Source organism: Oncorhynchus clarkii, chromosome 23 (assembly GCF_045791955.1).
Source record: "Oncorhynchus clarkii lewisi isolate Uvic-CL-2024 chromosome 23, UVic_Ocla_1.0, whole genome shotgun sequence".
Lineage (NCBI taxonomy): Eukaryota > Metazoa > Chordata > Actinopteri > Salmoniformes > Salmonidae > Oncorhynchus > Oncorhynchus clarkii.
The window spans coordinates 37,360,262-37,374,564 of NC_092169.1; the positions used below are offsets into that span (position 1 = coordinate 37,360,262).

A 14,303-nucleotide genomic window follows, 5' to 3' on the forward strand; every position below is an offset into this window, starting at 1 on the left:
GCCACCAATTGTGCAAGTTCTCCCACTTAAAAAGATGAGAGAGGCCTGTAATTTTCATCATAGGTACACTTCAACTATGACAGACAAAATTAGAAGAAAAAAAATCCAGAAAATCACATTGTAGGATTTTTTATGAATTTATTTGCAAATTATGGTGGAAAATAAGTATTTGGTCACCTACAAACAAGCAAGATTTCTGGGTCTCACAGATCTGTAACTTCTTCTTTAAGAGGCTCCTCTGTCCTCCACTCGTTACCTGTATTAATGGCACCTGTTTGAACTTGTTATCAGTATAAAAGACACCTGTCCACAACCTCAAACAGTCACACTCCAAACTCCACTATGGCCAAGACCAAAGAGCTGTCAAAGGACACCAGAAACAAAATTGTAGACCTGCACCAGGCTGGGAAGACTGAATCTGCAATAGGTAAGCAGCTTGGTTTGAAGAAATCAACTGTGGGAGCAATTATTTGGAAATGGAAGACATACAAGACCACTGATAATCTCCCTCGATCTGGGGTGCCACGCAAGATCTCACCCCGTGGGGTCAAAACGATTACAAGAACGGTGAGCAAAAATCCCAGAACCACACGGGGGGGCCTAGTGAATGACCTGCAGAGAGCTGGGACCAAAGTAACAAAGCCTACCATCAGTAACACACTACGCCGCCAGGGACTCAAATCCTGCAGTGCCAGACGTGTCTGCTTAAGCCAGTACCTGTCCAGGCCCGTCTGAAGTTTGCTAGAGAGCATTTGGATGATCCAGACGAAGATTGGGAGAATGTCATATGGTCAGATGAAACCAAAATATAACTTTTTGGTAAAAACTCAACTCGACGTGTTTGGAGGACAAAGAATGCTGAGTTGCATCCAAAGAACACCATACCTACTGTGAAGCATGGGGGTGGAAACATCATGCTTTGGGGCTGTTTTTCTGCAAAGGGACCAGGACAACTGATCCGTGTAAAGGAAAGAATGAATGGGGCCATGTATCGTGAGATTTTGAGTGAAAACCTTCCATCAGCAAGAGCATTGAAGATGAAACGTGGCTGGGTCTTTCAGCATGACAATGATCCCAAACACACCGCCCGGGCAACGAAGGAGTGGCTTCGTAAGAAGCATTTCAAGGTCCTGGAGTGGCCTAGCCAGTCTTCAGATCTCAACCCCATAGAAAATCTTTGGAGGGAGTTGAAAGTCCGTGTTGCCCAGCAACAGCCCCAAAACATCACTGCTCTAGAAGATATCTGCATGGAGGAATGGGCCAAAATACCAGCAACAGTGTGTGAAAACCTTGTGAAGACTTACAGAAAACGTTTGACCTCTGTCATTGCCAACAAAGTATTGAGATAAACTGTTGTTATTGACCAAATACTTATTTTCCACCATAATTTGCAAATAAATTCATTATTTTTCTCATTTTGTCTGTCATAGTTGAAGTGTACCTATGATGAAAATTACAGGCCTCTCATCTTTTTAAGTGGTAGAACTTGCACAATTGGTGGCTGACTAAATACTTTTTTGCCCCACTGTATTAATGCCAAAATAACATGCAAAACAGACAAGCTCCAAAAAATATAGAATTATTTAAATTTTTGCAAAAAATGTGGGGCTCAAACAGGTGGAGCTCTGCCCCACGTGCCCTGAATGATGGGTCGCCACTGTCTGAAAGATATAAGAAAGATCAGGAAACATTTTTTACATGTATTTAACCCCTTATTTTTTGACACTAAACAGTTTAAGCCATGTCTAAGCCAGGGGAGGGGTTCTACAAAGCTATATGGAATTGTTTTAAGAATGTCATACAAAGGATCAATTTGCTATTTGATTTAGAATTTTAAGACCCCTTGAAGTATCAAAAAAATATATAAAAAAAGGATTTGATTCAACATTTTGTTTGGCCTTACTGCTATGAGCCCATACAAACGCATTGAATAACTGATTCACTACATGGGACAACAGATACACCCCCCCCAAAAAAATCTAAAGAAACATCAGGAAATATGTGTTATGTTTTTATTTTTACGTTTTTTAAAGAAACCATTCTTTTTTTTTGTCACTAAACAGTCTCCATATATACTTCCATTAATTTGTTCGACTGGTACCGGGGGACCTTCAGACGAGTCTTGTGAGGCCTGTGTGTATCCTAGAGCAAAGACACATGTACCTGTTCGTACACGAGTCTCACCTTTACACAGAGGGGTCATGTTAGTGTTAAGCCCAAACTGTTTGGACGCTACAGACAGAAATCGGCAGATCGGCTGTACCGACTTCAGACGAGTCCCAATACGCTTGTAGGGATCGTAGAGCTTACCTAACCATTACGCTTACCTAACTATGTTCGACTTCAAGGGGTAGGAACGTCCCAAGGATTCCGGATAGCACCGATCCAAAAGTTATATGCAGCCAGGCACAGATAATAGATAGCTGATGTAGTCGATTTAAGATGAGCAAAGAGTCTACGGGCTCAATCCAAAATGTGAATGCCATGCGTGTTTAATTATTTAATATGAATTGCATCATTCAAGTCACGAGTGTGTCCCGAAGTTGATGGGTTTATTGATCCCCTTGCCACTGTCTGGAAGTCACCCTCGTCAGCAACAAGGGGATGTTGTAGACATTTTAGAACTAGGCGGGGCTTCCGGCTTTACGTTTGGTATTCACTGTACGTAACTAGCTACACTGACTAATCTCAAGAGTCAGTCAATTATTGACAAAATAGGATCAACATCAAGCCATAAGAATACGAACGTTAAACTTTGAGGGACAAGTGAAGCCATGGCTGAAGCCGATGATATTTTTCTTAGAGCTAAACAGCGGACCTTCACTGGACTGACCGAAGGTAGCTAATGTTAGTTAGTTGGCTAGCTATAGTTAGTTAACTGTACAGGCTGGCTAACATCCATCTGTTTTACAATTTTATATTCCTGACTGGTTAATATAAAGGATACATAGTTACGAATATGCACGCTAAATTAACCCATCGAGTAACCTAACGAGCTAGCTATTTGTGCTACACGTGAACGACTTTCTCGAGACGTGTCATGTTGTTTACAAAAGTTGCTGTTTAGCCTTTTGCCATTTACTCTGCGTTTCTGAGATGAGTTCCAGAACAATACTTCTCATTTGTTTGAATCTGCTCAGCTATAAACTAGCATTTTCACCAATTCACAGTCAGTAATACTTTCAACTCATGAAATATAGCTAGCCCTTGATTCTGAAGATTGATTTACAGTAACGTTAGCTGTAAATGTGAGTTGCATTATTGCCGTTTACCTTATCATAACCCCAAAACAGGTCTCTGCCCAAATGCAATGGCCTATTACACGTGTTATGTTGTATGGAAGACTAAGTAAACACATTATGAATACCTCCCGTCTTTTTTATTTATTTTATAGGCCTATTTTCGGATTGGCTGGTGATAGGAAGTCAGTCACTGTCTACTGTAGACCTTTGACCAGTGAACCGACTAGGCTGAATGGCTCCATTTCTGCCCAAGCTTACAGACTGAGGAATTTAATTGTTGAACAACTAATCAGATTCACAGACAGTCTCTTCCTCTCACAGCCTAGCCCATTCATAGACACTAATAGCCCTTGATCATGACACTCAGTTCTATACATTACACATAAGTCATTGTGTAATGACTCCAACACCATCATTAAGTTTGCTGATGACACAACAGTGGTAGGCTTGATCACAGACAATGAAGATACAGACTATAGGGAGGAGGTCAGAGACCTGACCGTCTGGTGCAAGGACAACAACCTCTCCCTCAACGTGATCAAAACAAAGGAGATGATTGTAGACTACAGGAAAAGGAGAATTGAGCACGCGCCTATTCTCAGCGACGGGGTTGTAGTGGAGCAGGTTGAGAGCTTCAAGTTCCTTGGCGTCCACATTCCCAACAAACTAACATGGTCCAAGCACACCAAGACTGTCGTGCTGAGGGCACGACAAAACCTATTCCCCCTCAGGAGGCTGAAAAGATTTGGCATGGGTCCTCAGATCCTCAGAAGGTTCTACAGTTGCACCATCGAGAGCATCCTGATGGGTTTCATCACTGCCTGGTATGGCAACTGCTTGGCCTCTGACCGCAAGGCACTACAGAGGGTAGTGAGTACGGCTCAGTACATCACCGGGGCCTAGCTTCCTGCCATCCAGGACCTATATCAGGCGGTGTCAGAGGAACGCACAGCAAGCAGTACCGGAGCACCAAGTCTAGGTCCAAAGAGGCTTCTAAACAGCTTTTAGCCATAAGACTCCTGAACATCTAATCAAATGGCTACCCAGATTATTTGCGTTTGACCCCCCCCCCCCCCCCCCCCCCCCCCGCTTTTATGCTGCTGCTACTCTCTGCTGTTATCTATGCATAGTCACTTTAATAACTCTACCTACATATATAAAATTTGGTTTTGATTTGGACGAAGGCGTCTTCTGTACGGGGGTGTTTTGTTAAGAGCCCAGATGCGCAATCTGAACATTAACGTGTCTCTTGCTGTACGGTTTTGGAAGCATTCCCCATTATTTTCAGTGATGATTCTCTTTCAAATCAGAGAGAAATAATAATTAAGAAAAGGTTAAATTGATACACACCTTGATAAAGTTAGGGTTAGTGTTCCCACACTGCCATGTCTCCATGTTACAGCACTTGTTTACGGAAGACAGACAGACAGACAGATGGAAGACAGAAGCGAAAACCTGCACTAATTCGCTATCTAGCGTGCTCGCACACGTGTGTAAGCGTAACTGGGTGGAAAGTGTAGTTCTTGGCTCGAGGCACACACAGCCATATGGATCTGTGCAAACCTGCTACAGTAAGTGTAACTTTTTAACTTGAAAGATTATTTCTCGCTGATATGAGAGTTAGGTTCTTTAAGCTGTATTTCAAGCGATGATTGACGTTTCTAAATGTTAAAACATAGCTTCGGGATTGTAGTTCACATGGTCTCCCCCGGTAAGCAGCGTTTATAGCTGAGCATCCTTGGGATGAGGCAGAATGCCTTGGGTTCTCGAGAGCAACTCACAATTCTCATCTCTCTACAAACTTTTTTTGATTTTCAGCACCACAAACGGATGGTGAAATGAATAGGTTTTTCTCTTCAAATGAGAATTCAACAAAAGTTCCCAATTTCATTTTAAAATGATTTTTTAAAGGCCCTCCACTCTAATCGTGAATTATGATTAGTATTGTTTGAATGCACTGTCTGTCAGATGAGAAATCTCTCAGATTTATGTTTGAAGTGAAGCTCGCTCAGCGCAGCCACACAAAGCTGCGTGTACTTATCGGCTTTCATGGGAGCTTTGGCTACTCTTTTTCAATTCTTTTTTTTATTTTTATAGTTCACACAGCAGCGACTCCTTAGACAATCACACTACTGTAAAGCTTGTGTAAACAAAGATACCAGGCTTTTTCTCAGAGAGAGTCAAAGCTAGGCTGGTGTAAAAGCCTTACAAATAATGTATGTCTCATGAGTCAGTAAAAAAAGGGGGGGGACTTAACCTTTTTACATTTCTAGTTATGGGAGGAAACAGTTTGTGTGCAACCTAGTTAGAATATACATGTTTCTAATTGGTGGTGGAGAGATCAGTGAACTAAGACCAATATTCTCACGGTATGGTATGGATTATTATTTGACCCTGTTGGTCATCTATGAATGTTTGTTCTTCAAGATGTTCAATCTGGCCTTAATGGCCATGTGATCTCCACTCAGCACAGGACAGAAGAGGACTGGCCACCCCTCAGAGCCTGGTTCCTCTCTAGGTTTCTTCCTAAATTCCTGCCTTTCTAGGGAGTTGTTCCTAGCCACCGTGCTTCTACGTCTGCAATGCTTGCAGTTTGGGGTTTTAGGGTGGGTTTCTGTATAAGCAATTTGGGACATCTCCTGATGTAAAACAGGCTTTATAAATATATTTGACTGATTGATTGGTATAGAAGACTGATGCAAGTTATATTGCAGAATAAGCCTTAGCAGCATAAGTATTTTTCTGAATTGTAAAAGTTCAAGCCCCAGTCAGGAAAGTTTTCAACCTATGTAATGTACCAAAGCAGCATCCTGTCTTCAGTGATGATGATATGAACATAACCTTAGACTGAAAATGTGTTTGTATTTTCTTTACCTTTGATCCTTCCAAATAGCCTGCTACTTCCCATGTCATGATTGTGCATTTATAGCCATAAAGTAAGGCGTCTAATTTGTGTTGTGTTTAATACATCTAATGTTAACCATAGGAGCAGGGAATGTTCCCCATTATTTTCTAAATGAAGATACAAAGAGCAAAGTAAAGGCTCTTGCACTGTTGTTCCCAGTAGTGGGATTCTCAGGCTTTCATTTGCCGCACAAGCTTCTCTGGAGGAGAGAATTAACATAAACTCATTTTGGAGAGAAATGCATGAAGAGCATGTTAAACATTGAAGATCCTGATGAACAAGGAAGTCCCGCTGTGTGTGTGTGTGTGTGTGTGTGTGTGTGTGTGTGTGTGTGTGTGTGTGTGTGTGTGTGTGTGTGTGTGTGAGTATATTGTAATGTGTGTGTATAAAGCATATAGCTACTTTTTGAGCTGCTGGAACAAAGTGAGTGAAGCAGAACAGAGTAGAGAGAGCATTTGTTTGTCTTTCCTCTTAACACATCGTATGGATAGTGGATGGCTGTTTCTGCTGGCCATTTGCATGCAACAAGGGCAATCCGTTAAAAATTATGTCAGAGCTGTCCCTTCATGCTACTCACTGGCACATCAAGTAGTGCCTTGTATTTTTTTATGAATGTGAGAGTGATTATTGTAGGTTTACGGCACCAGTTACACAATGTCCGGATTATGTTCAGCACTTTGCAATGCACGCATCAACATCCATAGTTCTGTTAATATATTGAAACTTTTTCTTTGCTGAAGGGAAACAGGACTGACAACAACCATTACATCAGTGCAGGCTTTTTCTCCAGACCCAATACCAACACCAGATTCAACTAGTCAAGGGCTTGATGATTAGAACAAAATCCTGCATCCCCAGGGTCAATTTGTAAGAATACTGCTTTTAGGACTAACTTCAGCATGACTTTTATAGAGACACCCGTTGCAATAAAGTATAGTGCATTCGGAAAGTATTCAGATCCCTTCACTTTTTTTCACATTTGTGTGTAGATTGATGAGGAAAAAAACGATTGAATCCATTTTAGAATAAGGCTGTAACATAATATTTGGAAAAAGTGAAGGGTTCTGAATACTTTCCACTGTATATTGATTCTATATTCTATCCCATGTCCCTGGCATGACTCTCTCCCCTGAACTCCTCCTACCTTCCCAGATGAACAGAAGGAATGGAGAGGCCCGTTCTGCTTCATCCAGGCTGCAGACCCCCAGCTGGGTCTGATGAAGACCTGGAGGGAGGGGGACTGTGACGGGGGAGGGGACGAGTGGACCGATGAGGTCCAGCTGACCCAGCAGGCTGTGGAGGCCGTCAACAAGCTGAGCCCCAGGCCCAAGTTCATGGTGCTGTGTGGGGACCTGGTCCATGCCATGCCAAGTAAGACAATGTTCAAAAGAAATACACCTGAGCCTTAACAGGTGTAAACATAAGGATATTACCTGTATTCGAATGGTAGACATACTATGTGGAAGAGAGCAGTCTAGTCATACTTTGACAATGACGGGGTCCTTTTTGTGTACTGTCCTCAACGTGATGCCGCCGTTTGTATTCAGAACGACAACTGGGAGTGGAAGAGTAAAGTCAAAGATTTTTATAACTAAACCAAGATAGACCACAGCCTGCCGTTTCAAATGGTAACGAATGAGCCATAGTGGGCCGAACAAGCAATTAGGTAGGCAGAGCCAAGCAGGAGCTAGAGAGATCCTATTGGCGCGTTCTAGCGTTAATTTGCATATTTCCTTTGGGGAACGCTACTCTGTGAAGTGCGCGTGTGCAATAACTCAAATCACCTTTTCACTCCTTCTAAACAATGCAACGGGTAAAGTCTACAAAACTTTGTCCACTCTGTAACAGATTGTAGTTTTGGGAACAGAGAACTGTATTGCGATCAAATGTTTAATCGATGAGTAAATTAGCAGAATGTCTATCAGAATCCATCTCGTTCCATCTTCTCCAACTGCCGGCCACTGGGCTTCCTCTCACTACCATATTTTGTATAAATGCTTCACATTTATACATCCGGTGAAATATGTCTCTTTGTTCTATCTGTGCTATAGTTTTGCTACGGCACATTTCATTGCAGCCGTGTGACCATAAGAGTTCAATGTCAAGCAGCGATGTAGATGCACTGTAATTGACATTCTGATAGATCAGTGTGAAGGTCTCTGATATTCCATGAGTCTATAAAGGGAGTGGAATATGACTGTTATATAATGATAAATTGATTTTCCTGATTTAATTTATGCACTCTTGAGAACGTTAGAGGGTTTGGAATCGTTACAGAATGTTCTATGAGATGCAGAAGAATGAGCCGTCTCTTGATACCGGCGGACTTTGTAAACTCCCGCTACCGTCTCTGTGCAATGTTTTATCAAAAATCTATGAATGAAGTGTTTGCCTCTAAGCCATTTTTCACAAAATGGTAGATCTAGGGAAATGAATGAGTTTTATCTACTCAAATAGATCTGAGGCTGGCTTAGCACAGCAGAGGTTTGTCAGGCCTTAAGGAAAACGTACCTCCCATTTGTCAGTGTAAGAAAAAAGTCCTAAAACCCCATCCTTTCCTGTGTGGTTTTAAAGAGGAGGATAAGTGGGAGAGGTATGCCTGAAAGGTGTTAGTTGGAAACAGATGCTGGTGGTGAATGCAATTTCAGTGAGGGGCTATAGCTTGGTTAGTGTTTGACAGCCAGCTGACTAATTTGATAACGGTAAGAGGAATCGGCAGGCTAGACCCACTGCAGAGATAATATTGTTGCGCGCCAAAGTGCTTAACAATAGAACTACCTTTTCATTACAATTAAGGGCCGTGGGGGGCCTTGCCTTCCAGGGGTATATCTGTGGAGTCCGTGGCTCTGACGTGCATCTACAGGAGACAGCAGGCGTGCCTGTCTGTCCAGCTGTGCTGAATACAGTGCATTCGGAAAGTATTCAGGCCCCTTGACTTTTTCCACATTTTGTTACGTTACAGCCAATCTACACACATTACCCAAATATGGTTGCACATTTTGGGGAATTTTCAGAGGTGGAAACTTTCCGTTGCAATTAATGGAAATATATGCAAATTAATATTAATACCATTTAAATGTATACAGTGTATACAGACCAAGTATTTGATAACCTGCAAAATTGACAGTGTTTCTTACCTACAAAGCATTTAGAGGTCTGTTATTTTTATCATAGGTAGACTTCAACTGTGAGAGACGGAATCTAAAACAAAAATGTATTGCATGACATAAGTATTTGATACATCGGAAAAGCAGAACTTAATATTTGGTACAGAAACCTTTGTTTGCAATTACAGAGATCATACGTTTCCTGTAGTTATTGACCAGGTTTGCACACACTGCAGCAGGGATTTTGGCCCACTCCTCCATACAGACCTTCTCCAGATCCTTCAGGTTTCGGGGCTGTCGCTGTGCAATACGGACTTTCAGCTCCCTCCAAAGATTTTCTATTGGGTTCAGGTCTGGAGACTGGTTAGGCTGGGGTTGCACTCATCCTTCTTCTTCCTCCAAACACGGCGAGTGGAGTTCAGACCAAAAAGCTCTATTTTTGTCTCATCAAACCACATGACCTTCTCACATTCCTCCTCTGGAACATCCAGATGGTCATTGGCAAACTTCAGACGGACCTGGACATGTGCTGGCTTGAGCAGGGGGACCTTGCGTGCACTGCAGGATTTTAATCCATGACGGCGTAGTGTGTTACTAATGGTTTTCTTTGAGACTGTGGTCCCAGCTCTCTTCAGGTCATTGACCAGGTCCTGCCGTGTAGTTCTGGCCTGATCCCTCACCTTCCTCATGATCATTGATGCCCCACGAGGTGAGATCTTGCATGGAGCCCCAGACCGAGGGTGATTGACCGTCATCTTGAACTTCTTCCATTTTCTAATAATTGCACCAGCAGTTGTTGCCTTCTCACCAAGCTGCTTGCCTATTGTCCTGTAGCCCATCCCAGCCTTGTGCAGGTCTACAATTTGATCCCTGATGTCCTTACACAGCTCTCTGGTCTTGGCCATTGTGGAGAGGTTGGAGTCTGTTTGATTGAGTGTGTGGACAGGTGTCTTTTATACAGGTAACGAGTTCAAACGGGTGCAGTTAATACAGGTAATGAGTGGAGAACAGGAGGGCTTCTTAAAGAAAAACTAACAGGTCTGTGAGTGCCGGAATTTTTCCTGGTTGGTAGGTGATCAAATACTTATGTCATGCAATAAAATGCAAATTAATTACTTAAAATCATACAATGTGATTTTCTGGATTTTTGTTTAAGATTCCGTCTCTCACAGTTGAAGTGTACCTATGATAAAGATGATGTAGTTCATTTTTCTTTGACCACGAACATTCGACCACCCATCAGAGATGATTGCAATACTGTCTGCTTTCGCTATGATTTGCTTGACCTTCACTTGAACTCTGTTGTACTCTGCATCCAGCAAATTAGTAGATAAAGCATGTCTGTTTGGAGGGGTGTATGCTGGGCGAAGAACATTCAGAAATAGACATTGCCTGTGAGCATCAGAGGTGAACTAGTTGCATCCACAGCTTCTGCAAGACACTCATCAGCATTTCTCTGACTACGTTCCTCCATTGAGTAAAAAAAATACTTCTGATTCCAGGAGGACCATGAGCTGTCGCTATCGATAGTGTTTGATTAATCATTTTCACCTCAAATAGAAGTACAGGGAGGTTGCTTGTTGAGGTTGCTTGTTTTGAGCCCTGAGAGAACTTTATGCACTTGGCCAGATGATTCTGCATCTTTGTTGCATTTTTCCCATATGATTTGGCACAGTATTTGCAAATGTACACAGCTTTTCCTTCTACATTAGCTGCAATGAAATGTCTCCACACATCAGATAGTGCCCTTGTCATTTTCCTGTAATAATTAGAATAAAAAATAATACCAATCCATGTACAGATAAATAGTTAAGCAGTTAGATTAAACAACTCCTTTGTAAGATAAAGGTTTTAAAATGAAACATGTATGGAAACAGGTGAATTAACACTCCGCAGTTAGCAGGCTCAAGCAAGCTAAAACCCATATGGTAGCAAAAACAAACTAGCAGAGATTGTTAACAAGTTAGAAATGATTTAAACACACTTTGCTGTAGGCTACTATTTACTATTTAACAAAAAAATAATGTATGTCATGTAAAATATATTCACCCCACCCAGTATTTTAATCAAAACTTACCTGAAAGCATGTAGTCCTTGGCTCAGACCGTGTAGTAGTGTGGGCTCAATAGCATCTCATTAGTGTGCAAGATCTTGAGAATCAGTTGTACATGTGATGGAAAAATGCACTGTGCATGCAGAGGGTTGCAATTCCATTGAATTGGGGATAGTTTAACCAAAATGTGCCACAAGACCTAAAATTGCCTTGTGTATCCCATAAAAAAGGTTCACTGTTATAAGCTAACTTGTTTTGAGGAATTTAAGCAACATTTCCGGATATTTCCTGGAAAGTTTCTGACCCTTTGCAACCCTAATGACAAAGCAAATTTATATATATATATATATATAGAACAGATCACAATTTTTATTTTATTTTTTATTTCACCTTTATTTAACCAGGTAGGCCAGTTGAGAACACGTTCTCATTTACAACTGCGAACTGTTCAGACCCTTATTGAGTACTTTGTATTCAGACCCTTTACGAAGTACTTTGTTGAAGCACCTTTGACAGCCTTTAGTATGACGCTGCAAGCTTGGCACACCTGTATTTGGGGAGTTTTTCCCCATTATTCTCTGCAGATCCTCACAAGCTCTGTCAGGTTGGATGGGGAGCGTTGCTGCACAGCTATTTTCAGGTCTCTCCAGAGACGTTAGATCGGGTTCAACTCTGGGCTCTGGCTGGGCCACTCAAGGACATTCAGAGACTTTCCCCGAAGCCACTCCTGCGTTGTCTTGGCTGTGTGCTTGGGCTCGTTGTCCTGTTGGAAGGTGAACCTTCGCCCCAGTCTGGAGTTCTGAGCACTCTGGAGAAGGTTTTCATCAAGGATCTCTTTCTCTGTACTTGGCTCCCTTCATCATTCCCTCAATGCTGACTTGTCTCCCAGTCCCTGCTGCTGAAAAACATCCCCACAGCATGATGCTGTCACCACCTCCCTGACCAAGGAAAAGTCTTTGTGGTTCAAAACTTCTTCCATTTAAGAATGATGGAGGCCACTGTGGGGGACCTTCAATGCTGCAGACATTTTTTTGGTACCATTCCCCAGATCTGTGCCTCGACACAATCCTGTTTTGGAGCTCTACAGACAATTCCTTCGACCTCATGACTTGGTTTTTGCTCTGACGTGCACTGTCAACTGTGGGACCTTATATAGACAGGTGTGTGCCTTTTCAAATCATGTCCAATCAATTGAATTTACCACAGGATGACTCCAAGTTGTAGAAACATCTCAAGGATGTTCAATGGAAACAGGTTGCACCTGAGCTCAATTTTTAATATCATAGCAAAGGGTATGAATACTTATGTAAATAAGGTTTTTCTGTTTATTTTTAATACATTTGCAAAAATTTCTAACAACCTGTTTTCGCTTTGTCATTATTGTGTGTGTGTGTGTGTGTGTGTGTAGATTGAGGGAATTCAGTACATTTTTGAATAATGCTTTAACGTAACAAAATGTGGAAATAGTGAAGGGGTCTGAAGGGTTAACTGCCTGTTCACGGGCGGAACGACAGATATGTACCTTGTCAGCTGTGGGATTCGAACTTACAACCTTTCGGTTAGTAGTCCAATGCTCTAACCACTAGGCTATGTCTGATATAGCCTAGTTATAATGAACATGATTTTATTATGGCTATATAAAAGGTATAATTTGTATTGTATTATGCACATTTAGCTTAATGACGAGGGCCAAATCCTACCTCTGCTTCCATAACACATGTTGTGCCAAACTGAAACAGCAGGGGTGTCCTCAGCCCACTCCCTATCTCATTTCGTCCATGCTTAGTAATAATGACTACGAATTTGCCTTGTGCGTTCTGCTCATGAACACCATAATGGACACATTTCTACATTAAAATGCATTCCACACCTGCACAATCCTTAGTGCCTAGTGTCTCTTCTCAGTTTAATCCGGGCACGATTCCCTCTCATTCCGCCTAGTCCCTCCCTCCCTGATCAGTTGCATTTATAGGTCACTGCGAGATCAGCGGTCCCTACCAAACACACAGTGATAGTCTAACCGCAGGGTTTGGGAACATTTTAAATGGCCTGCCGTCTCTCCTCGTTACCGTCAAGCAGCCTGAGCAGGTTGTGTGTGCCAGACGCATTACACACCACGTCTGTCAGATGCACAGTCGTTTCCACAGTGCCCACTGCCAGGGGGGTATCACCAGGCAACGCTGCCTAACTGACATTTGATTTACACCTAAACTGTTTGTGTTTATTTACAAAGAGTATAAAACTGTTGCTGGCCAGAGGATTGTCAACAAACAGGGCTGTCAGAGACAGACAAGATATTGGCCCCAACTGTGTTTTGGCTGGTGTCTCTTTGTTCTTCTTGTGGTAAACATCTCCCATCTCAACTTGTTTGGATCCCTCTCTCTATTGTGTGAAAACACATATCTTATTTCTCTCCAAATGAATTTGTCCAAAATAATGACTTAAAATTGTGCTGTATAAAAAAGGGTGCAGGATGTTGCTGTGTAAAAAGGGTGGGCCGGTATTCGATGGGTAGGCATCGCAGTGTGCAGACTATTTGTTGACACCTCCATCATCATGGAAGGAGAGAGGCTACATTATAAATTCAAATTCTCTACTTGTATCCTTCAACCCTGTACATTATCACTGTAGTGATCAGGATAACACAGGGCCTTGAAGGACTCGGCAACTGACGGTTTGATTGACCATCACCTTCGTTAACCACCTGTTGTGAACCACAAGGCTCCATGCTGGGCCCAATTAAAATGCCCATCCCTGACCACAATCCACAAAAAGCAGCTGTCAGAGGGAACATATTCCCATGGAACGCTGTCACCATCCCATCCGTGCTGCTGTTATTGACAGATCTCTCTGTGATCCCATCCCACTGACGAGGACTTCCCCTTCACAGAGACTCATAGAGACCAAGGAGCCATGAAACGTTCAGAGGAGAGATGATTAGAGCAACGTGATGGACCTAACACACTCCTAATGAGCACTACAAAGGATTCCAGGGA

At 42.3% G+C, this 14,303-nt stretch overlaps 1 protein-coding gene across 3 annotated transcripts in view; it reads left to right on the forward strand.

Annotated features, from left to right (window-relative positions):
* The first annotated feature begins 2,620 nt into the window (after positions 1–2,620).
* The window catches only part of LOC139381454 (serine/threonine-protein phosphatase CPPED1-like), a 31,546-nt gene continuing 19,863 nt past the window's right edge, over positions 2,621–14,303 (forward strand). The window contains exons 1-2 of one of the 3 annotated variants that reach the window (XM_071124995.1): positions 2,621–2,838; positions 7,300–7,518. In XM_071124995.1, the coding sequence (XP_070981096.1) occupies positions 2,775–2,838; positions 7,300–7,518 (283 nt within the window). In that variant the 5' untranslated portion in view covers positions 2,621–2,774. Of the gene's footprint in view, positions 4,067–7,299; positions 7,519–14,303 lie in introns of all 3 variants that reach the window. The other 2 variants (XM_071124997.1, XM_071124996.1) reach the window with 2 other exon arrangements.